The sequence below is a fragment of the Apium graveolens genome, chromosome 2, assembly GCF_009905375.1.
Source record: "Apium graveolens cultivar Ventura chromosome 2, ASM990537v1, whole genome shotgun sequence".
Lineage (NCBI taxonomy): Eukaryota > Viridiplantae > Streptophyta > Magnoliopsida > Apiales > Apiaceae > Apium > Apium graveolens.
The window spans coordinates 3037962-3064861 of record NC_133648.1 but is presented as its reverse complement, the minus strand read 5'-3'; the positions used below and the strand labels follow the sequence as shown (position 1 = coordinate 3064861).

Here is a 26900-nt window from a genome sequence, read left to right as displayed (position 1 = left end):
GCATCTCGTTGTCAAAGGGGTTGCCAAACATCATGTAACATGGCACTTGGGGCAGAGCATAAATTAGTCAAACCAACCGAAACCGGCCGATCCAAACCGACCAAACCGAATTTTACGGTTTACTAACGGTTTGGTTCGGTTACGGATTGGCATTTTAAAAACCAAATGTTTTCGGTTTGGTTTCGGTTTTTACCTCCAAACCGACCGATATAACCGAACCGAACCGAATATTTAAATTAAAACATTAATATACATATATTAGTAAAGTGCAATTAATAATAAAATTATAATGTCCAACATATGTGTAAACTAAAACATATAAAAAAACTAGTCATAATATATTTTATTCTAAAATATAAATATTTATGTATGTGTTATGTTTTCACTATTTTTATTTTTTATTCAATAAAAGCATAAGAATTGGTTGCATTTTTTTCATCTTCTTGCCTTTTTTATTTTTCAAAGTCATTATTTTTATATATTCTTTTTGAATATGATTATAATAGAAAATTTAATTCTATAATATGATACAAAATTTCGATTCTTATTTACAAATTCAAGTTTAATTTAATTTAATTTCCAAATTTGTTTTATAGGAAAAATGATTTAAACCAAAACCAAACCAAACCGAACCGTTTTAAACGGATTGGTTTGGTTTGGTTTTTCACATAACAGTTTGGTTTCGGATTGGATTTTAGGGAAACCGCTAATTTCGGTTTGGTTCGATTTGGACCCTCCAAACCGCCCAAACCGACCGATGCTCACCCCTAATGGCACCTTTGATTGTCAACCTATCGGAGTTGTATGGTTGTCAAGAGTTTGCCTACCAAGGTTGCGAAAATTTGGCAACTTTCTAAAATGGTTAAAATACATATACAAATGCAAAAAGTTTATATAAATAATGTCTTTTTTAGTTTATAAGTCATTTACAATTTAATTTAAGGGACCACATAATTTAATTTAATTTAATTTAATTTAAAAGTTGCTAATTATTGGATTAGAATATTGTCAAGTTAATATAAAATTGAGTGAAAATAAAATATTAATATATACGATGATTTGACAAAGTTGGTAACTAGCTTGACAACCCCTTACTGCATATATCGTAAGCAAGCCGGTAGTACCAAGACCGTATAAGGAATATCTATTTTCAAACTAATATTTCTCAATGCAAAAACACATGGCCTATAATTACCTTAATAAGTACTACCACCCCGGAGATATGCTAGGTATAGTTCAAGCTCAAAAAATTCATTAAATAATTGTTTAAAACCTTCAAAATACCTGGAAAACATCAGATGTAATAAGAAGCAGCCGTTTTGATTCCTTAAATTCATCAAAGATGTGTGTGCGATAAACTTGAGATTTTCTAGATTGCATCTCTGTGAGATTCAGTCTTGATGGGAAAATATTACTTTTATTAATATCTTTAGTTGAGCATCATGTTCCTCCTGTTTTTACTTTTGATGACCTCGGCTCTAAACAATTTCTATATTATATCCGGGGAATATTTTTATAATAAGTATTGTGATTTTGAAATGTATTCTCCCATCATCAATAGTTGGACCGCCTTAAAACCTAAGCCTCATGGCGTATGTGGTGATCTTAAATCATTCCTTGTAATACATGAAATTGTCTATTTTGCAACCACCTCTTTAGATTATGGTGGCGATGGTCATTCTGTTTTATCTTACAACTTAATTATCTGATCATGGACACTTTTGACTACTTTCCCTTTTTGGGATTTTGTTCATAATCATCTTCAAACTCCCACCTTACTGATGATACAAAGTCTACGTTTATGCGACCATCTTTGGCTCTTGATTTCCAATTCTAAAAGGCATTCTCTCTTCGTGACGATTACATTCTTGTCTTATCTGCCTGCCTCACACTACATGACTGCTTTTAAAACCTTTGCCGACCAAAATGTACTTTGTTGTGTCTCTTAGGGCGCCTCTCTTTCCTACCGTGAACCGCGGCTCTCTTCTCCTTTCTTAAGATTCCGGGTACTGTCTCGAAGGATACTCCCAAAAATGAATCAACGGATGACTATGTCAAATGGTATTATGAACAACATCCCAAAAAGAGTTTGGGACAAACACTTATTTCCGCTCGGAATTTATGCACAATATACTATTCAGGTTACCGGCCAATAATCTCAATGATAGACTACTTACTTGTTTCACTTGTTAGCTTTAGATTTCCTAACTTGATTTTTTGTAACTCTTTAATCCCTGGTATCACAAGCGCCTATAAAAATATAAAATTCAAGTAGTATATTCACAACATTATTGTTACATACAAAATTCTCAGCAGTGACTATGCAAGTAAGCAATATAGCTTAAAATGCTTCCAGTTCCCTAAAGACTCAGCAATACACGAACATTCAAAAATTCAAAATTCTCTGTCTGGACAGATACATTACTGCTTAACAACCTGATTATGTATAAACAGATACTTGATTTCGAGCTTTCGGTCTTGTTCAGCTCACTGATTTGTTACATGTTTGCCTGCACGAGGTACAAGGCATACGAACATGATTTTAGTTACACGATCATAAATAAGTAGCCTCAGAAAATTTCGGTTAGATACTCAAAGAAGTTGAAATTGAAAATTACCTGTGAATAGAGGAAAGTTCCTAGGATTGCAATAGCAGCTCCAACAGCATTGATGGGCTGAACCTGAGTGTGAAAGATGATGATCGAGGAGACGATTACAGAGACTCTTTTCATCGTATTCCCGACACTGAATGTCAATGGTGAGATCTCATTTAAAGACATGTATGATACTTGATTGTATAGGTGATAGAATACACTCTGAGCCACCACCCACCTATCATTTTCAATTCAAATGAGCTAGATTAGTAAAATGAATTCGATTTCCACGATAAATAACCAAACATATCCAGTGTATCCCGTTCATAAAGTATAATCGATAGAATTTGTTCAAGTAATATATATTTACCAGACGAAATGTGGTCCAATTTGAGCAACAGCATTTTTCCAGCCAACTGCCCATACTTGGGGACCTTCAACAGCTATTGCAAAGGGTGTGAGAATCAGAAGAGACATTATCGACAAACAAGCATAGTAGTTCATTCCACCAACAGACTTGCCCTTGCTCATCCCTCTCTTTGAGAAAATGTTCCGAAACACAAATGCCAAATTCGATATCATAGCCCCCATAAAGCCTGCAATCCAAGAAACCAAGTTACTACTGATTAGTCCTTAAGGTTTTAGAGCGACTGGTTACTTCACAGTCCTATTGTAGTATTTTCACTTACCAACAAGGTTGAAGTTTAGCTCAGTGACTGCTGCCAGAGCACAGCCTCCGATTATCGGAAGGAGTGACAAGTAAACCGGCATTGGAAAAGATTCACCTAGTAGGAATGTTGAGACCAGAACACTAAAAGCAGGCTCACTGCTCTTGATAATGTGAGTGAATGAAACTGCAACCTTTGACATGCTCACTGTTGCAGCTACATGTCCAATTGTATGTGCTAGTGCAACCTACAAAAATAGCGTAATTGATAAGCATAACAGAGGGGTTGCAGTCAGGGGCGGATCCAGAAATATATTTTCAGGGGGACACTGAGCAAATTTTGGAAAAACACTCTTATGATTTTGAATTTTACGGGGGCACTTTCATATATTTTCAAAAATTTAATGGTGAAAAAACGTAAAATTTGATTTTAGGGGGGACACGTGTCTCAGTGCCCCTTACTAGATCCGCCCATGGTTGCAGTTACAAACACTCAAGTTTTTTAGTTTAACTTACAGGAAACAGAGCTTTCCAGAAATCGATATCAGTCTTCGGTGCTTCAGCAATCCTTGAAGCCCAAGAAACTAACATGATCAGAGACCCCGCAGCTAACGAAAGCGTAGAGGTGAGCCACGGGAAAGGAAAGGCATTAAGGACTTTCTTGTTGTATATATTAAAGATCACATTCAATGACCACCATGTTGCAAAATAAACACCAATTTTCAGCTTCTGAGCTGCTGCCTGTTTCGTTTGTTCATCGATCTCAATGTTAAGTTCCATAGGTTGGTCTCGACGAGCTTCATAGGCATCGCATTTAATCAAACGAGGTCTTGAGTCCTCCGGATCATCAAAGCGACCTAATGAGCCTCGTGACGAGATGTAAAGAGGTTTTCGCGACAAAAGATCGCATCTTGCAGACTTCTCCAAAGCAAGACTGGAAGGCAGAGGTGAGAAATGAGGTTTAGAAGACAACAATTTTTGTTCTAGGTGATTCGAAACCGTGAAAGAATGTTTCAGAAAGCTAGCCATGTAGTGAAAATGTAATGTTTCTTAAACCCTTTCAGTGAATCAGTTTATGTGAAATGAGCTTCTATGTGACAATGTGTTACATTATATAGGAGTGAAAAAAATAGGGGACCAAAAATACAAGGTAATGACGCCCTCTCGAGCCTGTGAAAGTTGGTTGGTGCAACAAGGCAAATTGGGCAATTGCTGTCTGTCTATCAATAGGTCCCAAAAGGCAACTTCAATTCATTTTCTCCCTTATGTTCCAGTTCAATGTTTTTTGGAATATTAACTCGACACGGTGTCCTAGTTGATTTAGAGTGCGATTTTAGGGGCTTACCACCCCAAGGTCACAAGATCGAACTTTCCGGGAGACACGGAACTAAGTGGATTGCCATGCTCGGTGGATACGAGTGTGCTAGTAGTCCTCCGGATTAATTGAGGTGCGTGAAAGCTGACCCGCACATCGGATTAACACCAATGTTTTTTGGAATATTAACTCACCACGAGTGTCCTAGTTGGTTTAGAGTGTGACTTAAGGCAATTACCACTCCAAAATCACAAGTTCGAACCCTCCGGAGACACGGATTAGGTGGATTGTCATGGTCGGTGAATACGAATGTGCTAGCACTCCTCCGGATTAGTTTAGTTGAGGTGTGTGAAAGACTCGTACACCGGATTAACATAAAAAAAATGTTTTTTGGAATATTCACAGGGATCTTTCCACCGTACATTTTTTTGCATGAAAACGTACATAAGACCAATGAAATCAAGAATCTGAATCGCGGCAAAGTTTTCTCCTCCTTTTCGAAGAAAATTGCATATTCGTGAGACCTTTGTTTCGGAACACACAATTACTCACACAAATAATCCTTTTTCGAGTTTTTGTCAAAATCATCTCGGGTGCAAGTGTGGCCCGTATAATCTTACTACAAAGTTAGGATCGAAGAAATGCAACTCCAATCAACCAGATGTAACCGAAATCAACAAAATTACAATACTTATCGTTAAGTTACCAGTTTTTCTAAAATCTCAGTTATGCCAGGTCTTGAAATCAATCAACACATGATTCTCGCTTGTGTAAGAATAATCGCAATCTCCCTCCCGACACCACAAAATGGACAATCTCGGCACGAGTGACGGCCTCGAGACTTTGAATCGTAGAATAAAATATCCTACCAAACATCTATCAGAGAAAGCCATGTAATTTTCATATAATTCAGTGCAACCTTGCTCTGTCTTCTTCTGCAGTGTCGTTTTCATAGTCCAGTCTTGGTTATTGCTTGTTAGGTGTGATCAGTTGCGCATTCTACACCGCACACGTAATTAAACATGCATGTTAGCCTACGAGAAATAATTCATCTTTCAAGCTCACATGTTTCATTGTATGCTATTGCTGGCTAGTTGCCAGAGCCAAGCCAATTATTTCAGCGTTCTCCCATTCTTGATTCCTGCCTGTAAGTATGGGGTTTTGCCCTTATGCACTCGCAACCGTTGATTTTCTATTTTTTCATCTCGTACTCACTCTGTTTTTTAATATATGACGTTTGACTTTCTGGCACACATGTTTAGGAGGTTTGATCATATAATTAAAATTAGTTTTTTCAAAAAATTCATTTTGTGAATAAAATTTTGATCTCATATTTTTATTCAAATAAGAATTTATAGAATTAATAATGATTATTTTTACATAATTATAAAATTACTTTTTAGAATTAGAAATCATCCCACTTCAACTGTTTTTGCGTTTTTACAACCCGAAACTCTTCCGAAAACTCCTTCCTAACCTAACATGATAATTATGAACACTTTTCATGTTTTGACTTCCTCGATCCGGGGTACGGTTTGACCTGTACGAGTCCCGGTGTGAAATTTTCGAGACGCAAATTATTTTATATATAATTTATTAAAAATAATAATTGTAATTATAAAATTTTTTTTCCTGAATTAGCGGTACAAATTTTCAATATTAAGAGAGATTTTAAACTCAAAGGTAACCTGTCGCTTGTAAAATCATAAGGTATTCAAGAAAAAAATCTCAACTTATAATATTTAACTCAATCATACAGCTGAACAAACATAACTAAATATATATCTCGATACCAGTTTATCCTCTATTGTCCCAGGTTTTGGATTCGATCCTCGTTCACCCCGAGAATTTATACCCCAAAAATTTAAAAGATACTCATTTATAAGGTTATAAATCATATTTGTTGAAAAAAAATATCTCAATACCAATAACAATACCGTAAGGTCCGAATCTGAGTCTGCTCTCTAATTCGAGTTCTAATACTACGTTAAGTCGCTAAGTAACTAGTCGCTACAAACCATTTAGGTATCCAACACGATCGTAACTTTTTATTATTGGAAACGAGAGAGTATGATCGGTTTATGTGAATATATCAGCAACAGGGTCACTTTTATTTGTGATCATGCTGTTGGAAAATAATGTTTCATTTGGAAGCACACAAAAACAACCGTTAAATTAGAGGCACAAACTGTTCAAGTAGAGGGAGCTGGGCCTGGGGCCAGCCAAACTGTTATACAATTTGCGTACGATTCAGCCTCGTTCGTCCCTATGAATCTTGTATGAATGTGACTGCTCAATTCATATCAATGGCTCAAATTTATTTATATTAACTTTTGTCAGAAAGCACCATCCATGATTCCGACTTGAGATACTCAGGATGTATAGCCATGACTCTATTGTCAGATTTATAAAACACACATACATAAATTTATGGGGATATTATTAAAAAATTCCCATGTTTTCAAACTTATTTTCAAAAATATGGTTAAAGTTATGAACTTACAGAGGAGGTTGCTCGAAGTTGCATATACGGATGTAAATGTTGCAATTCATGTTACATTTAAGTAGGGTTGCAATTCGAGTCGGGCGGCTTTCGGGCGACTTGCGAGCTCTCTCGACTTGAACTCGTTTAAGTGGGCTCGACTCGGCTCGTTGAAGCCGAGCTCTCTCGGCTTGAACTCGTTTAAGTGGGCTCGACTCGGTTCGTTTAGTTAAACGAGTCGAGTTCGGACAGAGATTCCGGCTCGTTTAATTACCTGAGTTAGCTCGGCTCGACTCGTGAAATTAAACGAGCCGAGATTGGGAAGAAATTTAGTCTCGATTAAGTGTAAAATTAAACGAGTCGGCTCGAATTACAGCCTTACATATAAGGTTAAAAAGTATTTTTGAAGATATTTTCTCTAACATGGGATTTTTTTTTTAAAAAAACAATTAATTTTATTCGGATTAGAAATGAAAATTGATATATAGTTCTTAGTAAAAAAACCATAAAATTACCAAGCATTGTCTAAATCTTGTGAAAGACAAGTTAGATATGCGAGAAGGTTTTGTTTTTAAGCAAAATTTATCGTAAACTATTTGTTTCATAATAAGATTAGGTAAAGTATATTTTTCAAGACATATTGCAAATATAAGACGGTGTTAAATTATTGAAAATCGCTATCATTGTCATTAAAAAAATTTACTGAAATTTGAACATTTTCTATTCTATTTTTGAAAAGGAGAAATTACTGCAACCTTTACACTGATAGAGTGCAATTCCTAATTAAAGAATTGAACAATTATTAATGTAAGTGGTCGTGCCGGAGTGGTTATCGGGCATGACTAGAAATCATGTGGGTTCGCCCGCGCAGGTTCGAATCCTGCCGACCACGTACCTCTTTTTGTCATACTCACTTGCCCCGCACTATACAGTTCAAAAACGTTGGGCATTTCTTTTTTTAAAAAAAATATTAAACTCTTTTTTCGTTCAAATCGGTCGAGCTGTCGATTTGAGATTAATTGAAAATTGAGTTGAAATTTAAGAAATAATCGGAAAAAATCGGATGTATTATAATATTAAATATACTATTATGATTTATTATTTATTTATTACTCCCGTCTCCCTCCGTCCCACTGAATTGTTTACGTTATTATTCAGCACGTATTTCAAAACTTCTTTAAAGTATAGTTTGATAATGTTTTTTAAATTTTTTTTGAATAAAAGTTTATTTTTTTTTAATAAAAGTTTAATAATATGGAACTATACTTTAAACGAGTATTGAAAAGCGTGCCGAAAAGTAACGTAAACAATTCAGTGGGACGGAGGGAGTAATAAATACATATTTATTATATCATAATTTTTATAATTATTCATATTTAAATTATAATAGTTTTTAATTCTAATAAATAATCATATATACTCCAATAAAGAAAAATTCGTAAGAATTTATCGGATTTCAAAAATCGAATCGATCATATACTTTACAAGAAATTAATCGAAAATTAATCGATTGAATCCGAAATTTTTAGAACACCGAATAAAACCAGTGTTACGGATTTTAGAAATCAAAATTATTCAGTTGATGTATCGATTTGCGATTTATCAGACGATTTTTAAAAAATCGGATGATTTATGGGCGATTTATCGGAATTCGGTCAAATCGGACAGATATTTTTGACCGATTTTTGACCAATTTATTGGTGATTTTTGAAAAATCGGCCGATTTCTATAACCGAAAATAAAACTCGTAAATTGTTCCGGGGTTTTGTTTTTTCTCAGGGATTTGTTTTATTTTGTGCTCTTCAGATATAGCACAAATAAACCACAAGCCCAACGCTCACTCCACCTCACACTGGGCTTTCACACTTCATATAATAAAAAACCCAAATAAACCCTCTCACATTTTCAAACTCCCCCAAAATTTCAAATCAATTTTCCCCCCAATTCCATGGCCGACCTAAAATCGCCACCGTCTCACCCGCCGTCCACCGTCACCGTCCGCCGCAATCCGCCGCGTCGAGCCCGTCCGACACCGTCACAAACTCCGATCCCACTCTCTCTCCCTCCAACTCCCTCCACCATCCCCTCTTTTCCAATTAATGACATTCTCTCCATCGAAATCCCCGAAAACAATATCGTAAAAAACATCGAAAACGAGAACCTCAAAGTCTTTCTTAGAATTAGACCGATATCGATATCGCAGCCGCAGTCTAGAAGAGGCGAGAAGGCGAAGAATGTGTGGCCTCAGAGTAAACAAATTGTGAAACCGAAAGTGAAAAAGATTAGTGAGGTGTGCTTGAAGGAGAATGATGAGCATTCGGTTACGCTTTGTCCTCCGCAAAGTATGCAGGATCAAAAGAGGAGTAAGACGGAGGTTTACGAGGGCTTTTCGTATGTGTTTTCTGCTGATTCGTCTCAGGTTATTGCTTAATTTAATTGAATTGAGATTCTAGGGTTTTGATTTTTAAAATGTTTGTTAGGTTTATTTTCTGTTATATGTTTTCGATTAGTTTGTAATGTAAAATTGAAGTTCCAGGGTTTTAATTTTCGTAGATTTTAGTTGTGGAATACTGTGTAATGTTTTGTTTTTGAGTAATTTGTGAGGTTTTAAAGTCGGATGTTTTGTAGGATGACGTGTTTGATAAAATGGTTAACCCGATAGTTGAGGATTTTATGAAAGGGAAGAGTGGGATGTTAGCTGCATTAGGTCCTAGTGGTTCTGGAAAGACGCATACGATATTTGGGACTACTAGGCAGCCTGGAATGATCCCGTTAGCTCTACGTAGGATATTTTTGGGTACTGAAGGCAATGGAGCTCAGTCGTCTAGGTAATTGTACTGATTTGATGTACCGTTCTATTTTTTGTAGTTTGAAATGTTAATGGATGTGTATATGATGTGAGCAGGACATTCTATCTGTCTATGTTTGAGATATGTTCGGAGCGAGGAAGAAGTGAGAGAATGATAGATTTGTTTAACGATGGGGTTGATATATGCTTGCAACAGTCAACTATTAAGGGCTTACATGAGGTTCTTTTCAATCACATTGTTCAACATTTCTCATTCACTTTTTTGTTGTTAAATATATGCGTGTAAGATAGTAACTCCTCTGTTTTCTTTCTGCAAGCAGTCCGTTGTCTGTGATGTTCAACAGGCTGAAGCTTTGATTGCAGAGGGTATGCTAAAACGTGCTACGGCTATGACAAATTCAAACAGTCAGTCCAGGTGTGTGCATTATGTGGAATAAAAACATTATTAGTTTGACTTTTTAAAGATAATTATCAAGGTATGACTATGTATAATTTGTTAAATCATAAATGTTTTCTTAGAAGCAAAGGTCATTCAACTCCAATATGATGTATTCTATTAGTGAAAATTGTTCATATCATGCTCGAGGCAACGGTTAAATTGGTGACAATTGGAAAATTTTTGTTACTTCAAACAGAGTTATCACTGGTTTCTTTTGTCTTCAATTTCACTTAACTAATGTCTGTAAAGTGTACACGGGAGAACATTTTGGGAAGTCAATTATACTTATATAGAGTTCTGCATCAGGTTGTATAAGATCTATTTGAATTCCCTGATATTGGGTTGCATTGCATCCTGCCGGTGTAAATAATTTTAGTTTGCATAATTTGCTTATTTATTGTTCTGCAGTTTAAGATCTGTAGTAAGTTGCTGCTTTTTTATCAGTAACTTACTTAAAAAGAAATTTAAATCCATATTATGCCACTTTAATTATGTTCAGAAGCTGAAAGTTGATTTTAACATATTTGGTAAGCACATTCAGTTTAGTCCGTGACACATTCCTTGCATATTGCTTGGTGAAGAATAAATGCAAAATCTGGAAATGCATTATAAGTTCATAACACTCTACAGTAGCTAGAGTCAAGCTGCTTAAGTAGAACTTTTAGGATATTTGATGACCTTTCTAATATCATTGGTATAAATTATTACAGTATTCCGCTAGTAATCAACTTCTCAAACCTTAAATATTTTCCATGGTACTAATTCTTGTTTCTTTGTTAGTTATGATATAATAGTCAGCCTTGGAACTTGGATATAATTTTTTTGATCAGTTTTCATGACAAGTTAATTTATAGTTTTTTTTTTATCACGATTTGCCTTACTATGCTGTTTTCACTTGTACAATAAGATTACTATAATTGCTCAATTGATGCAATTATATGATTGCAGCCGGTCACAATGCATCATCAACATCCGATGCGAGACTTGTGGTGATGTTCAGGCTTCGTCAAACAGCGCCCTCTTGACTATTGTTGACCTTGCTGGAGCTGAAAGGGAAAAGAAAACAGGAAATCAGGTCCAAAGGCTTCTTTTTATATCCCATAAGTCTGTTTAGGCACCAATCACCATCTCAGTTCTTAATAGAACTAAAAATCTATGCAGTCTAAATGTATGCCACATCTCCGGGAGTGAGAATATACACATGATTCTTCACTTAGTTTTCCTGAATAAATTTAGTTTAAAATTGCTGTCACGGCTCTACCGGTACTTTGTCTCTATTTTCCATAAATGCAAATATTGCACTTATTACCTTTTTTTCCTAGAGAAAACATTAATTATGAGTTATATTCGGTGAAGTTTGGTTTTACTTTTACTCAATTATTCAGCGGTTTTTTTCTAAGGAAGTAAGACTTCACGAGTAACTGAGTTATTCATACAATTTCTTGCCACTAGCATAGAATAGTCACTCTTTTAACACTTAAAATAATTTTAGTGAAATGTTAAGGAACACTTTGTTGCTTGCAAGCTACTGTTTTATGATGCCGTTACTTATTAGTCAGCTGTATTGACCGCTTACCATATATATATTCAATCCGCTGTCCTTTTCTTATGATGTAACATGTCATTCAATTTTATACAGGGGCATCGACTTCTTGAAAGCAATTTCATCAACAACACGTCGATGGTATTTGGTCTGTGCTTAAGGGTATGCAGCACTTTCTTTGGCATGTCTTATGATATAGAGAGAATGCTTTCAACTTATTTTTGAATTGTCCTTGTAAAATATTCTACTTTGGTTATAGATGCATTTCCTCTTGTTTTGACAACCATTATATAACACATACTTTACTTTCAGTCACTTTTAGAGCACCAGAAGAACCGGAAGAAACCAATGCAAAAGCACTTCAAGAATTCACTGGTGATGCCCTTCACATTGATACTTTGTAACATTTTTCTGGAATGTGTGTCTCTTGCAATATGTTGTTCTTAGATATATGTAGTTCCTGTTTTTTGCTATATATATTGTTGTCAGACATAAATATGTTTCTAAAGAATTGCTTGTACACCCACTTTTGTTTCTTAACATGGTTTGTAGTATAGGTTTTGACAATATTCCTTTATTTTATGTCAGTTAACTAGATACTTGCGAGATTACCTGGAAGGCAAGAAGCGAATGGCTTTGGTATGTGGTTTACTACCAGGATCTGTTTAATTAAAGACCTTTGTTTTGGATAAACTCATTACTCAGTATAGTGGAATGCACGAGTTTCATTCAATGATAGATACTCCCTCCGTCCCATTCATTTCTTTACAGTTTCCTTTTTGGGCCGTCCCTCTCATTTATTTTTACATTCCAAAAGTTTCCTAAAATAGTAAACTTTTATAATATAAAAATTAACCACATCCACTACTTTCCTCCACTATACCCACTTTATACATTACAAATTGATTGGTCCCACCACTTTACTCACTTTCCTTACTTTTCACTACTAATTTACCCTTTTTCTTAAACTCCGTGCCCAAACCCAATGTAAAGAATTGGGGGGGACGGAGGGAGTATAGTTTATGCAACCTCAGTAACAGTACAATCAGATATAGCACATGATGCCATTTCTAATAGTATTATAATTGCTGTAAATGCAGATATTAACTGTAAAACCAGGAGAAGAAGACTATCTTGACGCTTCCTTTCTGTTAAGGCAAGCGGCGCCATTTATGAAAATCAAGTATGTCACCTATCAATTATTATCTGTGAAAAGCTTAGTTTTTAATTAAGTTGACCGTTAACCCCTCTGCCCAAAATGTTTCGGGTCTGAAGACATTCTTCATGGTTGCAGATTTACCAATTCTGAAGAATCTACAGAATTAATTGGTAATAAGAGGCACTTCCAACCGTTCCTGAAAGCTGATCAGCAGAAAAAAATGAAGATGAGCACCAATGAGTCTTCTGCGGTATATATCTCGCCCTTAATGTTTATATCTTCTTTGTTTACTATTATAAATCAGTTCATATATTAAATTTGTTCCCTCCTTGCGTTGTGCAAGAAAAGTTGCGACCGGAAATGTCAACTATTTAATGTCGCACATGTTTGTATGTGTGTTGCTTTGATGTACAAAACTTGTGGGCAGTGCATTTTTTTAGATTATTAATCAATGTCCTATTATCGACATAGAATTTTGAGTTCTCTATGAAACTTTATTGTTATTGATTTTTAGGAAATTAATGACTCATATCTAGTAAATGTTGAAACAAGCTCACGGCTTCCCAGAAAATATGGTGAAAGGGTGAAAATACTCTTGACCACTCCTGAGTTACTTTCATTGCTAGATTAAAACAACACTTGAAAGTAATACTATCTTTGTTTTTTCCTGTCAATTGTCATAACGTTCTCATCTCTTTCTTGTCCATTTTATAATCTATGAAATCAACTTTTAAACCATTTTTTTTCAATTATATAAATGCATTCTTATTTTTCTTGGGGAAATCAAATTTAGAATGAATTTGATCTGTCTTGTTTTTGGACCTGAATTTTTTTAAGAAGGGTCGAGCCTATCAGTACGCTATAATTGTTCTCAGAATCTTTGTATAGCAAGTGCCGAGGTACATAAATTTGAAATCATCCTGGCTTAGCTTGGATAGGAAAATTGCTGGTACTTCGAAAACTTGTTTTACTTAACATGTACGTTTCCTGGATCTAAGATATTCTTCGTGTTGAATCTCTATTTGCTCTTCTTCTAAACAGCTTTTGCTTTCTTTGGGGTAAGTGGAAGTATCCGATTTAGCAAAAAAAGAAAAAGAAAAAGTGGAAGTATCTGATGCTGGACCCTGCTGTGTTTTAGAAATTAAATTTTGGACTCTTTAGCTGCCACATTCATAATGACTTGCGTCAATACAATTATTTCACCCTCTAGGCTATAGGACATGCTTTGTGTGCTAAAAAGCTATCACCATGACCTTCAGCACCACGATATGCAAGTTTGCTTGAAAACATGATTTGCTTCATCTATCTGCTTTGAAATTGGCATAACTGACTGTACAGCACCCCTAAAATGGAAAATATTTGAATATTGAAGTCTTTGCTTTTAATTCCTACCTTGATATACTTCCTAAGACATGTGGGCCGACATATTTATTCAGGTCAATGACAAGAGTGCTGATGTACTCAACTCCACGCCTTATGAAAAAGAGTGTGAACATGGTATGCTTTTTCTAATTGTTAATGTTATATTTTACCCTGGTCCAACTAGTTCAAACCACTTCAGTGGTTTGACCTATAATTTTGAAGGAAGGCATGATTAACCCCTATCTTCTGTGAAACAGAGGTAACCATGAAGAAAGTTAATGAGGTTGATGATACCAGATCCAGATTATTGGCCGAATCCCCAAAAACCTTGAAGTCAGAAGTTGATGATAGTATATTTGTCAGTGACAATATTAATGCATCAAAGAGAAACAGACTGAGTCAGATAATGCAAGGTTTTGCTATAGCTGCGTGGGAAGTCCTGAAGCAATACAAGGAAAAACTGAAGGTCAGCCATCTTATTAGAATGACATCAATATGTGTCTGATTGATATCACGGTTACTAGCGAGTAAACTACTAGATGTACTTGTGAGTTGTGATGAACTGATGATATGCCATTAAATTTTATGCTTTGGGAATGTTCATTGTTTAAATATGTCTAAACGATTTCCTTCATCAATATACACAATAGTTACATCAATGAATTTAAGTCTTCAATCTTAAACAGGTGGCTGAGAAAGAAATATATTGCCTTAAACAAAGTCTGGACGATGAGAAGGCTAAATCTGACAGATTGGCAAAGGAACTTGCCCATTTGAAGTCTGCCTTTTTGTGTGAGAATATAGTTTCAGCGGACAAGATAGTAACCAAAGAAGTAGGGTGTCGAGGGAATGGTCTGGATGGGCCTGCAGAATCGGATCATAAACCTGCGGATTCACATGAGGTACGGAAAAAGCAATTCTTTTGGACCATTATTTTTATGACAGCCTTTCTTTCACGCTTCTGTTAAGACATCCATAGAGTAATGTCAACTCCAAGCTTCTGGAACATCCTCTGTTAGACTATTTCGAGATAAAAGAATCCTGAACTAAAGAATAGTCATGTACTGATGTACATATCCCTTTTGTTACTTTATCAGAGTTATTTAGGTTTCTTTGAAGTTATTGTTATTTTTTATAACGGCACAAATTGTTCCAGTTCCAGTTGACCACCACCACCTCCAACATTTCATTTTCACATCAGTGCTGAAGTAACACAATTTAGTTTAGAGTTTTAAATTGATCATGAGTAAATAACTCTGAAACATTTCTGAAAGGAAAAGGATTGTCTTTTTTGAATGGGAGTGGTCTAGTTTCATTTTCTCTGCTGGACTTTATTTAAAGAATTTATCCCTCTTTTTCCAAAAGATATCTCTGATTACTGTCAGATCTATTGTGGAAGTATGGATGGGAAAATGTCTTTGTGCATCTGCGTGATATTTACTTGGATATTCTTTGCAGTACAGATGGAAGTTTTAGGTCTTTTTAAATATATTTGCTACTTCTATTATATACTGTGTTAATCATTTAATATCGAGCATAATATTATGTATCCACACTATTACAGACTACTGTTTTTTTTCAAAGATCATAAGGTCATAATTTTCAATTTAATGCTCTTGCAGTCTTGCACAGCTTAACAGTCACAGAGTTTTCTTTAATAGTGCAGTCACTGATATATTATATTGTACACGTCTTCATATACCTGTTTGTGTTCAGTTAGCAGGCGCCTCTTCTGTAAATCTGAGTGAGCCTGAGTTGAGGGCGAACAATCAAATCACTGATTCCTTTGTAAGGCCGGGACTCCTTTTTTTTATGTTTATAATAACTTTTAGACCTCATTATCATTTAAAGTATCTCCAATTAAATTGTCAGATTAGAAGTTCTAGTTTGGTTTCTACTTCATGTGTTGATCGAGAAATCTCTGAAGATCAGAATTGTCAGGTACACTGTCAGATGTATTAAGTATATTATTAAACTACTCGATGCTATTTATGGCTGCTTTTATACATGTCACAATGGTCGACTGATACATTTTATATAATTTATTCTGCCATCTAGTAGTAAGTTTCCTGTTTCAATAATTTGCCTGGAAATTGGAATGCATGCTTTGCTATTTTAATCCACAATTTCGAAAAGCCTGCCAACCAACCTCATGTGAAAATATGAAACTAAAAGAAGATATATATATATATATATATATAACTACATATGTGTTAATATGTATTTAAGACAACATCTTAGCTTCATCAGAACCTAGCCCTGCTCTGTCTCTTGCTTCTCTGGCTTTCAATCCAACAGTGTATAGAATGGTTGAAAATTTCATATAGTTGTACAAAATTATGTCACCATTATTTTATGATGTGCAGCTGGCTTTGATGTAATGCTATAATTGAAGTGCAGAAACTCCTGACTCATTTTCATCTATTTGTCCGTGTTCAGGTAGCAGGGGTCTCTTCCATAAACCTGAGCGAGTCAGCAGTCACAATGAACAATCAAAACACTGATTCCGGTGTAAGGCTGATGCTAAGTTGTATGCTTGAAGAATAACTTTCTGAATCTTCGTAGCATGATTAAGTTTTCTAATCATATGACCAGGTGATAAATTCTTGTGTGGTTAGTACGTCAGTTGTAGCTGAAGAAATCTTTGAAGGGCATTCTTGTCAGGTATATACGTGCATTGTAGTATTGTACTAGATTATGTTTTAATTAAAGGCATTAGCGGAGAACTGACACTCATGTTCTTGTGAGAAGCATGTTGAATCCCCTGCAGCTTCTGAAGGTGTAGAAAGTTTGGAAGGACAAGAAGATTCCAATTGTAACGGTGATGTCTTAGAAATCTTTGAAGGGCATTCTTGTCAGGTATATATGTGCTTTGTAGTATTGTACTATATTATGTTTCAAATTAAAAGCATTAGCGGAGAACTGACACTCGTGTCCTTGTGAGAAGCATGTTGAATTCCCTGTACCTTCTGAAGGCGTAGAAAGTTTGGAAGGAAAAGAAGATTCTAATCATAAAGGTGATTTCTTACTCATAAACATCAAGATTGTTAGTTCTGTGACAGCTAAACAAATGATAACATCTCATTTAGGATTTAAAATGGATATCTGGCTTTTAAATATATTTTTTATCTGTATGCAATCATCAGTATATCTCATGTACTTGTTTTTTATAATCCGGTTGTAAGATAGCTAATTCATGGCATTCAATCTAAAGGCTGAAACCCCATCATTGGTGTCAAAATTAAGTCCAGCAAAAAACTTGAAGGTTCAACTGTTCAATTGTCCTCTACTTTTTTGGCGTTTGACTAGTATTGTGTAGCATCCATTCATATATAGTAAACATGCGCAAATATTGGAAAAACCTTTTCACAAATACTGTACTTAGTGCCACTGAACGCTGATTTCCGCTTGATGAATCTCACCATACTTGGTGATGCTGTCAATTAATAGATTAAGCTCAATTTTAGGATATATCATGAATATCTGTCTTGTATTACAATTTATCTGCCTCATGATTGTGCCATCAGTATTTAAACGATACCTTTATTCAACTAAGATATGAAAATTGTCTATTCCAAGGTTTTCCAATATGTGCATAGGTTCTACTTTATGCTTACTGTTAACATTATACAGTAATATTTTTTCCAGATAACGTGCCTTTAGAAGGGTCAGCAAACTGTATTCAACCAAGCATTTTAAAAAGTGATGACAGCTCTTCCTTGGTCGAGGGGCACCGGTCACAAAATGACGCAGAAAAGGTTATTTGGTGTTTTAAATTTCTGACTGATTTGTTACAAATTTTCACTTTTTTTTGTTACTCTATCAAGTGTCTCTTTGACATCACCAAGTACTTTAATTGGGGAACCTTTATATTCATTATCTAAATAAATGTGAAGCCTAAATTCTTCATATGTATGCAGCTTTTAAGAATATTTAATTGCCTGTATATATATATATATTTATATTTATATCAGAATAATGTACAAAGTCAATTTGCTTTCTGCTGTGCATAAGGAAGACGTGTTTGAGATTTTTGTTAATTGTTACACTCCAGTACCAAAGGCAAGTGGAAAAGTCTTAAGATGATTAATTACATTAAATAAACCATATATATGAAGTTTAATGATTCTTATTTCCAGTTGACTATATATGAAGCCTTTAGAATATGCTTTTTATTTTGTAGTATGATGCAGTCTTTGCATGTGTAGATAAGCTCTCAGTAACCTCTTACTTTTTGTTTCAGTTCAGTGTAGGTCCTGGATAATGGTTGTTTTCATGATGAGCATAATGGTTGACGTATATAATTTTGTGGAAAGATATATGCAATTCGAATGTTTAGTAATTAGTATACATTTATTGAAATGCAAATGGCTAATTTCAGTAGTTCTGCATTAAAGCTGATCTTGGTTTCATCTTCTAACAAACATTGCTACTTTTGGTGTTGTTTTTCATTCAGAAAAGGTTGGATCAAACAGCAATTTCCAATAATGTTCCAGAGGTTGCAGTTGAAGTTGTTCCTTGTCCCAGGCCTCCGAATGCAGAGAAGCCTAAAAGGTAAGTAGAAATGTGTGATTCTTCATTTAGTCTATAATGGCCATCACTCATCATTTCACACTATAACACTGTTTCGAACTATCAGGAGACTTCAACCAGCTTCTTCAATGTTGTTAAAGAACATCAGCGGTTTAGACATTGAGGACGAGACTGAGAAGCCAAAGGTGCATATTATTTATCTACCAAGTTCATAATATTCCGTCAACACTGTTCACTTAGAGCATTTATAGCATAATACCCACCATTGTTGCCATCTGATCACAAAAGGTTTTATGCTCCTCCTTTACATATAAAACCCATATATATTAACAGATTAAATATGAACTGACCTTCTCAGGGAGCTAAAGGCTCAAAAAGGAACATGGGATTAGACCTCACAACAAAAACCCAAGGCAGCTTGTCTCTAATTCGCTTGCTGAAGAACAATGTCTGATGCCTATAGATCTCTTTGGTTGGTACATCCGTTTTTGTATATCCCTTCGTCCATAAATTAGTTTTTGGTGAGAGCTCTCCTCTATTTATTTATCACATTGTCGGAAATGTACAGTATACAGACATGCATTTCTCTGGGACCTTAAGCTTAAGAGATGACCACAATCGGTTTTCTGTGAAAACTCGGTTTTGACTTCTGATAGAGAAATGATTGCAAATGTTGTTATGTTCTGTTCAAGTTACATTCAGAAATTCTATATATGAATTCTATAGAAATTCTATGTATGGAAGTATGAACATATTATGGGCGTGACTCTTGGAAAATGTTTTCAAATCATGCATCCAAGTTTTGTTTCTTCTCAATTGTTTTTTTGTCAAGCCAAATCAAATACATTGTTACAGCGAGTAAGAATAAATTTTCTGTTTTATAAATATATAGTTACAGCGTACGTTAAGGTAAAAAAAACTAAAATACATTGTTTTGACTTTTGAAAGTCTTACAAGTTATAATAAAATTGAGTCTTAAATCACTATTACTTCTCATCACTGTTAATAAATGAAAAAAACTTCAAATCCCTAATAAATGATTTTACGAACACAGTTTCACGTTACTCCCTTTATTTTAAAGGCAAAAATTTCACGGTCACGTTTTTGTCTTAACAAACGACTCGACTGAAATTGAAGCACCATTTTAAAACGAATTTTCTGTTTTACAATTTTAGTTACAAAGTACGTGAAGGTAAAAAAACACCTAAACTACTCCTAGTCCCCATTTAATGGGCCTGTTTGTGTGCAACTTATAAGTCAGTTTACAAGTAGTGATTCTTGTTACCAAAATCTTTATATAATGATCTTAAAAAAATGATGAATAACTACCGGTGAAGTTCACAGAATGATATCAGGAAAGAAATAAGATGGATTTCATGGACGAATATGAGTATGGCGAAAAAGATGAGTGGTTTAGCTTTTCGTGATCTTCAAGGGTTTAATTTAGCATTTCTTGGAAAACAGTGCTGAAATCTGTTGAATGATTCAGCTTCTCTGATAGTTAGGGGGTTCAAAACTAAGTATTTCCTGGAATCAATCCTATTTGAAGCAAGTAGAGGAGGTGGTGTAAGTTTTGTCTGGTCAGGTTTGTGGCAAGCAAATGAATCTATTAAGTAAGGATAAAGGTGGGTAGTGCGTGATGGGAGGTCAATAAATATGAGTTCAGAGAGGTAAAGCGGGCCATAGAATCGACGAGCAGTCTCTTAAACAATGAGAGGATTAAAGCTATGTGATTTACTTGATCCTGGCAGTAGTGAGTGGGATGTTACCAAGGTGCACAACTTGTTCTCAAGTAGTGATACTAAGTTTATATTAACAATACATGTCCCTAAAAGTCAGGTCAAAGATAGTATAGTCCGGAGTCAATCATTGGATGAGAAATATAGTGCTAAATCGGGGTATAGATTCTGACAGCAGCACTTTAGTAATTGTAAATAGCCAGAGGAGAGTAAAGGGTGAGGAAGACTATGAAATATCTAGTTTCCTCATAAGATTAAGATGTTTTTTGTCGAGAGTGTGTAGAAATAATGTTCCTGTTCGCATTTTGTTGAAGCGGAAAGAGGTGAATGCAATCATTATTTGTCCGTTATGTGGAGTTGATGTAGAGCATTTGGGCATGTATGCCCTGAATGTAGTTATGAAAAGGGATGTTGGGATGAATTAGGCTTAGGGTTTGATACATATCAGATCATGTCGTGCACAAAATGGTTGTTATGGCTGTTACATGCATTGACAGTTGAATATTTTGATAAAATAGCTCTACATTCTTTTCAAATATAGCAACGGTTCTACGGAGAATATGATCAATTAAGAATCTGAAGGTGTGACATAATAAAATATTAATAACTCAAATGACAATGTAGTGGAGCGTTATTCAAGTTAAACAATGGGGAGGTAGTCAGCAATTGAAAATGTCTCGGAACAAAACTTGTGTGCAAGCTAACAAGGAACCACTGATCAAGTGGCATCCCCAAGTGAAGTGAGAGTGAAAATCAATGTTGATGCTCATGTAATTCAAAGTTCTTGTGCGATTTCTTCTTTAGGGATCCTGAAGGAAATATTATCGGGGTAAGAACGCACAACTTGTAGGAGGAGTTCCAGTTGTAGAAACGAAATCCATTGTCGTTTTGGAAGCTACCAGGTGGATAAATTTGTTGGGTTTGCAGAATGTGGATATAGAGAGTGACTCACTAATCACAGTCCAAGTTATCGAAAAAAGGCCTCAAATGTTACTTTTTTTATTCAAATGACCCTCAATATCACTTCCTAAATAATTGGCTCCAAATGTCACTCCAAAACGGAATTCCGGCTGAAGTTTTTCTTTTTAATGAAAAACGCAATTTCGCGTTCCGTTTTGATTTTTTTTTCAAAAAAAAAATGAAAACGCAACTTCAATTCGTGTTTAGGGGGCAAAACGCCATTTCACGATGAGTTTTCCATATTAACTCATTTTGGATCTGCGTTTTGGTTTTGTTTTTTTTTTTCGCATCCTGAGAAAAACTCGGTTAGAAACTGCGTTTTTAAGAAAAACTCAGTTTGAAATGCTGTTTTTATATCCATAAACTAAAGACGAGACTGCGTTTTGACCAAAACAAAAATTGCGTTTTCATCAAAAACACAGTTTGAAACCGCGTTTTTAAACAAAAACACGAAACGAAACTGCGTTTTTCTTTTATTTTAAAAAAAAAAATTTATGGAAAAACTCAACACGAAACTGCATTTTTCGTCTATTTTAAAAACATAACCCGAATTCCCGTTTTCAAGTGACATTTGGGGCCAATAATTCAAAAAGTGATATTGAGGGTCATTTGACCCAAGAAAGTGACATTTGGGCCAACACCCAAGTTATCAACGTGTAACAGAGAATTATCTAAAAATTGGTGTGTTATTTCAAAAATGTTGTAGTCTTTTGAAAATTCGTACGGTATTTCGCTTTCATTTGCTAAAAAATAAGCTAACAAGGTAAACTTATTTAGTTGAGAGTGCAATGTGAAATCAATTGTTTTATTGGTATTATGACTCCACAATTTGTGTTGGAGTACCTTGTAAGAGATAATTTGATGGATTAATATCATAGACCTGTTTAAAAAAGAATACAAATAATGGTTATTCTTTTATGATTTTAAAAATAACTATTACATATTACATTATATTTGATTAAAACTCATCAGTTAAACATAATTACAAGTTAATATTATCACTAAAATAACATAAAAATGTTAGAATTCCGAATTCCCAAATAATATGTATCAATTTGTATTCATCATATCTTTTACAAATATCCAAATGCAAGTGATATCAATAAAATGCAGTTCCTATCTCTTCAGCAAAAACACAAGTTGTAAATTATTATTATTATTATTATTATTATTATTATTATTATTATTATTATTATTATTAATATTTTGAAAAAAAAAACAATAGTAAAGTTTCAAAATCAAAAGAAGAAGTAGGGGTATAAAAGAGATATCTTCTCAAAGGGGGGTAAATAGGTCATTACACAGAATAAACAGATAACATGCCCAAAAGCTTAGCCTTGCTACTTTTATCCATCTCAATGCTCACAAACTTGTCCTCTCACTGACTAAAATGGCTTCTACGGTCACTTGTTCTTTCCAGACCAGGTATCTTAACTCACTTTCCTCCTTTATCTTCTATACATATAATGTTACACACACACACACACACACTTTTTATCTATCTTTTGCTAACTATGTTATTAAATTTTTTTGTTTAGTTTGTGTAATTTGTCTATGTACCTACATTTCTTACAGTATAGTTAAATGTGGGTGGGTGGTCTTTTGTCGTTTAGGTTGTTCTTGTTTGAATTGTAAAAAAAGTTGTGTTCTTGATGTTTGAATTAGGGGCTGAGTTCTTGAAATTGAGCTGTTAATTAGAGTAAAATGTAGAAGTCTGAAATGGGTATTTGTAAATGATTGTTGATAATCTTGTATCTTTCGGGTAAGATGGTGTTATTGGGTATTTAGGGTGCTCGAGAATTTTAAACGGGGTTGTTGTTTTTAAGGGGAATTGAATTGGTGGACATGATTGTTACTATGTTTTCGTAAAAGGAGAGATTTCTTTTGTTGTTTGTATTTTCAATTTAGAAAATTTTAATTTTGGTGGGTATTGGGTTGTCGTATTTGGAAACTGAGAGTAGAAGTTACGATTTTCTTTTATATTTCGAGAATATGAGTTTTCTTTTTCTGTAGAACATGAAAGATTGAATCTTTTTACCCAGTTCTTTACTTAGGTTATTTGAAGTTTGTGTTTTGCGACCCGACTCTTTCTTAGGATCTTGGTGATTAATTGAGTATATCTTTTGAACTGGTGAAGAATAATTTACTTTTATTGGTCTTGTTTATCATGACTGATCGATCTCAGTAGCTGCTGAAGCTAAATGCTAATTACAGTATAATTGAATGTGGGTGGGTGGTCTTTTGTTGTTTAGGTGGTTCTTGTTTGAATTGTAAAAAAAGTCGTGTTCTTGATTTTTGAATTAGGGGCTGAGTTCTTGAAATTGAGCTGTTAATTAGAGTAAAATGTAGAAGTCTGAAATTGGGTATTTGTAAATGATTGTTGATAATCTTGTATCTTTCGGGTAAGATGGTATTATTGGGTATTTAGGGTGCACGAGAATTTTAAACAGGGTTGTTGTTTTAAGGGGAATTGGTAGACAAGATTGTTAGTATGTTTTCGTAAAATGAGAGATTTCGTAAAACTTAAAAAGTTTTAATTTTGTTGGGTATTGGGTTGTCGTATTTGGAAACTGAGAGTAGAAGTTACGATTTTCTTTTATATTTTGAGAATAATAGTTTTCTTGTTTCTGTAGAACATGAGAGATTGAATCTTTTTACGCAGTTCTTTACTTAGGTATTTGAAGTTTGTGTTTTGCGACCCGACTCTTTCTTAGGATCTTGGTGATAAAATTGAGTATATCTTTTGAACTAGTGAAGAATAATTTACTTTTGTTGGTCTTGTTTATCATGACCGATCGATCTCAGCAGCTGCTGAAGCTAAATGCTAATTTGTTTTTTTTTAAAACATCAGCAACTTGAGATCTGCATTATGGGGGAAAGGAAATGGAATCTGTATTTCTAGTGTTCCTGTCACTCATGTTGGCTCCGTGAGTAAGAAAGTGGAATGTAAAGAATCGAGAATTGGAAAGCAACCAATTGAAGTGCCAGCAAATGTTACACTTACATTAAGTGGCCAAGATCTTCATGTCAAGGGTCCGCTGGGGGAGCTTGCAATGACTTATCCAAGGGAAGTAAAACTTGATAAACAAGAATCAGGGTGGTACAAAGTCAACAAAGCAATGGAGACAAGAAGAGCTAACCAAATGCATGGCCTCTTCAGGTACTGTTTTTTTCCTGCTCTATTTCTCGTAGTACACTAATGCTTAAATTCTTTTACGTTACAGTTTGCTCTTTCTCAGATAAAACTTGCGTGACCTTATTTCATTAGCTACGACTAAGAGCTACATCTTTCAGAGATGACATTCTCTAAACTAGCTTAAATACTGATTCAGTTCTTAAAGAAGAGAATTAAATCTTGTAATATACATGAGCTTCTATGATTTTGAATTTGTAGAGTTGCTAGATGTTCAAGTGGCTGAAATAATGAATTATAGAAAATCCATTTTGTATCAAGGTTCGTTTAAGTGGAAAAATTATGTAAGATGATTGTGAGGACAAAAGTTCGTACTTTGCTCATACACGGTATGAGGTTTATCTGCATCCTCCTTGGGATGGGACTCATACTTTCGTTTTATCTCAGGACCCTTACCAGCAACATGGTGGTGGGCGTATCTAAAGGATTTGATAAAAAACTTCAACTGATTGGCGTGGGGTATCGTGCAGTGTTAGAAGGGAATATCTTAGTGTTAAGTCTTGGGTTTTCTCATCCGGTCAGAATGACAGTCCCTGAAGGCTTGCAGGTGAAAGTGGAAGAGAACACTAGAATCACGGTAAGTGGGTACGATAAATCAGAAGTCGGGCAGTTTGCTGCTTCAATTAGGAAGTGGAGACCACCAGAGCCATACAAAGGTAAAGGGGTTAAATATGCTGATGAAATTATTAGAAGAAAAGAAGGTAAAGCAGGAAAGAAGAAGTAATAGTTTATGTATGGTACTTTTTGGAATGTTTTTCCCTAGTGTCATTCTCACCTAATCTGCTGTATAATTGTACTGAGATGCATTTTAATGCAAGTTCATTTTGTGCTTAAACTAGTCAAATGACCGAGGAGAATAGCTAATCTTTTGCCTCTTCAGACTTTAGTCAAATATATGTGTATCCTTTCCCTTCATATGTTTGACGTTTTGTTTATATCATCTTTACGTGATAGCAAAGTTTGCGTCTTGGGGGTGGGGGGGGGGGGGTTAATGACTGTCCATTGCTGTAAAAAACTTCTACTAAAATATTGACCTAAATAGGCACATAATTAGATTCTGAATGGATACCAAGAATTTAGAATTCTTACTGGGTTTTGTTCATACTCTAAGTTACTCCGACTCTTCTGTTTAGGTTGCCGTACCCGGATACTTGGACACTCGGACACGACACTTGTTCCGTGTCGGATCGTTTAACTGAAACATGGACACTTTGACCAATTTATTGAGCAAATATTAGTCACACTTAATATTCAAAATAGATATGTAAGAAGAATGAAAGAAGCTATAATGATATAAAAGTTGAGAAGATCCCAGATTCGTAAAATTCTTTAGAAAATTAACTTTAATCTAAATTTTGATGTTACTTTATTCTTAGTCCAACTTAATATACTTGTTTATTAGTAAAATATGTCGTGTCCCCGTACCCGTACACGACACATATCCGAGTGTCGGACTTTGGAAGTCCAAAAATTGGGGACACGGGTACACTGGGGGGGTTAATGACTGTCCATTGCTGTAAAAAACTTCTACTAAAATATTGACCTAAATAGGCACATAATTAGATTCTGAATGGATACCAAGAATTTAGAATTCTTACTGGGTTTTGTTCATACTCTAAGTTACTCCGACTCTTCTGTTTAGGTTGCCGTACCCGGATACTTGGACACTCGGACACTCGGACACGACACTTGTTCCGTGTCGGATCGTTTAACTGAAACATGGACACTTTGACCAATTTATTGAGCAAATATTAGTCACACTTAATATTCAAAATAAATATGTAAGAAGAATGAAAGAAGCTATAATGATATAAGAGTTGAGAAGATCCCAAATTCGTAAAGTTCTTTAGAAAATTAACTTTAATCTAAATTTTGATGTTACTTTATTCTTAGATGTCCAACTTAAGATACTTGTTTATTAGTAAAATATGTCGTGTCCCCGTACCCGTGTCCAAAAATAGGACAGTGTCCCCGTGTCCCCAATTTTTAGACTTCTAAAGTCCGACACTCGGATATGTGTCGTGTCCGACACTCCGTACTCGAGTCAGAGTAACATAGTTCATACTTCAACCTGTGCATATTTCCAGTTTTCAACATAGGTCATG

The 26900-nt window shown here is 34.9% G+C and overlaps 3 protein-coding genes and 1 non-coding gene across 4 annotated transcripts; 3 read left to right on the top strand and 1 right to left on the bottom strand.

Moving 5' to 3' along the window:
* Positions 1 to 2255: 2255 nt before the first annotated feature.
* On the bottom strand, positions 2256 to 4350 carry LOC141706697 (glucose-6-phosphate/phosphate translocator 2, chloroplastic-like). Its single transcript, XM_074509495.1, has 5 exons — positions 3778 to 4350; positions 3284 to 3509; positions 2965 to 3190; positions 2619 to 2832; positions 2256 to 2510 (listed from the first exon to the last, which is right to left on the bottom strand). The coding sequence occupies exons 1-5, from the start codon at positions 4288 to 4290 to the stop codon at positions 2499 to 2501; spliced, it is 1191 nt and encodes a 396-aa protein (XP_074365596.1). The 5' UTR covers positions 4291 to 4350; the 3' UTR covers positions 2256 to 2498.
* Positions 4351 to 7869: 3519 nt separating this feature from the next.
* Positions 7870 to 7950, top strand: TRNAS-AGA (transfer RNA serine (anticodon AGA)). The gene has a single exon. It is a non-coding gene; the product is annotated as a tRNA-Ser (tRNA).
* Positions 7951 to 8917: 967 nt separating this feature from the next.
* LOC141706696 (kinesin-like protein KIN-6) lies at positions 8918 to 19669 on the top strand. Its single transcript, XM_074509494.1, has 23 exons — positions 8918 to 9477; positions 9687 to 9886; positions 9964 to 10087; positions 10188 to 10282; positions 11255 to 11381; positions 11946 to 12011; positions 12162 to 12224; positions 12438 to 12488; positions 12950 to 13032; positions 13144 to 13258; positions 14445 to 14505; positions 14628 to 14836; positions 15057 to 15272; positions 16087 to 16158; positions 16243 to 16311; positions 16810 to 16881; positions 16966 to 17034; positions 17122 to 17229; positions 17318 to 17387; positions 18019 to 18128; positions 18827 to 18924; positions 19010 to 19088; positions 19262 to 19669. Exons 1-23 carry the CDS (start codon positions 9007 to 9009, stop codon positions 19355 to 19357), a joined length of 2724 nt encoding a protein of 907 aa, XP_074365595.1. The 5' UTR covers positions 8918 to 9006; the 3' UTR covers positions 19358 to 19669.
* Positions 19670 to 22904: 3235 nt separating this feature from the next.
* Positions 22905 to 25630, top strand: LOC141706694 (large ribosomal subunit protein uL6c). The gene is made up of 3 exons (XM_074509493.1): positions 22905 to 23027; positions 24454 to 24762; positions 25183 to 25630. Exons 1-3 carry the CDS (start codon positions 22993 to 22995, stop codon positions 25517 to 25519), a joined length of 681 nt encoding a protein of 226 aa, XP_074365594.1. The 5' UTR covers positions 22905 to 22992; the 3' UTR covers positions 25520 to 25630.
* Positions 25631 to 26900: the final 1270 nt, after the last annotated feature.

Excerpts from the sequence above, each read along its gene's own strand:
- LOC141706697 (XM_074509495.1), bottom strand. The coding sequence starts at position 4,290 with ATGGCTAGCTTTCTGAAACATTCTTTCACGGTTTCGAATCACCTAGAA. Across the intron at positions 3,510-3,777 it reads TCTGGAAAGCTCTGTTTCCT|GTTGCACTAGCACATACAAT; the intron begins GTAAGTTAAACT and ends CTATTTTTGTAG. Across the intron at positions 3,191-3,283 it reads GCTAAACTTCAACCTTGTTG|GCTTTATGGGGGCTATGATA; the intron begins GTAAGTGAAAAT and ends CTTGGATTGCAG.
- LOC141706694 (XM_074509493.1), top strand. The coding sequence starts at position 22,993 with ATGGCTTCTACGGTCACTTGTTCTTTCCAGACCAG. Across the intron at positions 23,028-24,453 it reads ACTTGTTCTTTCCAGACCAG|CAACTTGAGATCTGCATTAT; the intron begins GTATCTTAACTC and ends TTAAAACATCAG. Across the intron at positions 24,763-25,182 it reads CAAATGCATGGCCTCTTCAG|GACCCTTACCAGCAACATGG; the intron begins GTACTGTTTTTT and ends GTTTTATCTCAG.
- LOC141706696 (XM_074509494.1), top strand. The coding sequence starts at position 9,007 with ATGGCCGACCTAAAATCGCCACCGTCTCACCCGCCGTCCACCGTCACC. Across the intron at positions 9,478-9,686 it reads TTTCTGCTGATTCGTCTCAG|GATGACGTGTTTGATAAAAT; the intron begins GTTATTGCTTAA and ends GATGTTTTGTAG. Across the intron at positions 12,489-12,949 it reads GCAAGAAGCGAATGGCTTTG|ATATTAACTGTAAAACCAGG; the intron begins GTATGTGGTTTA and ends CTGTAAATGCAG.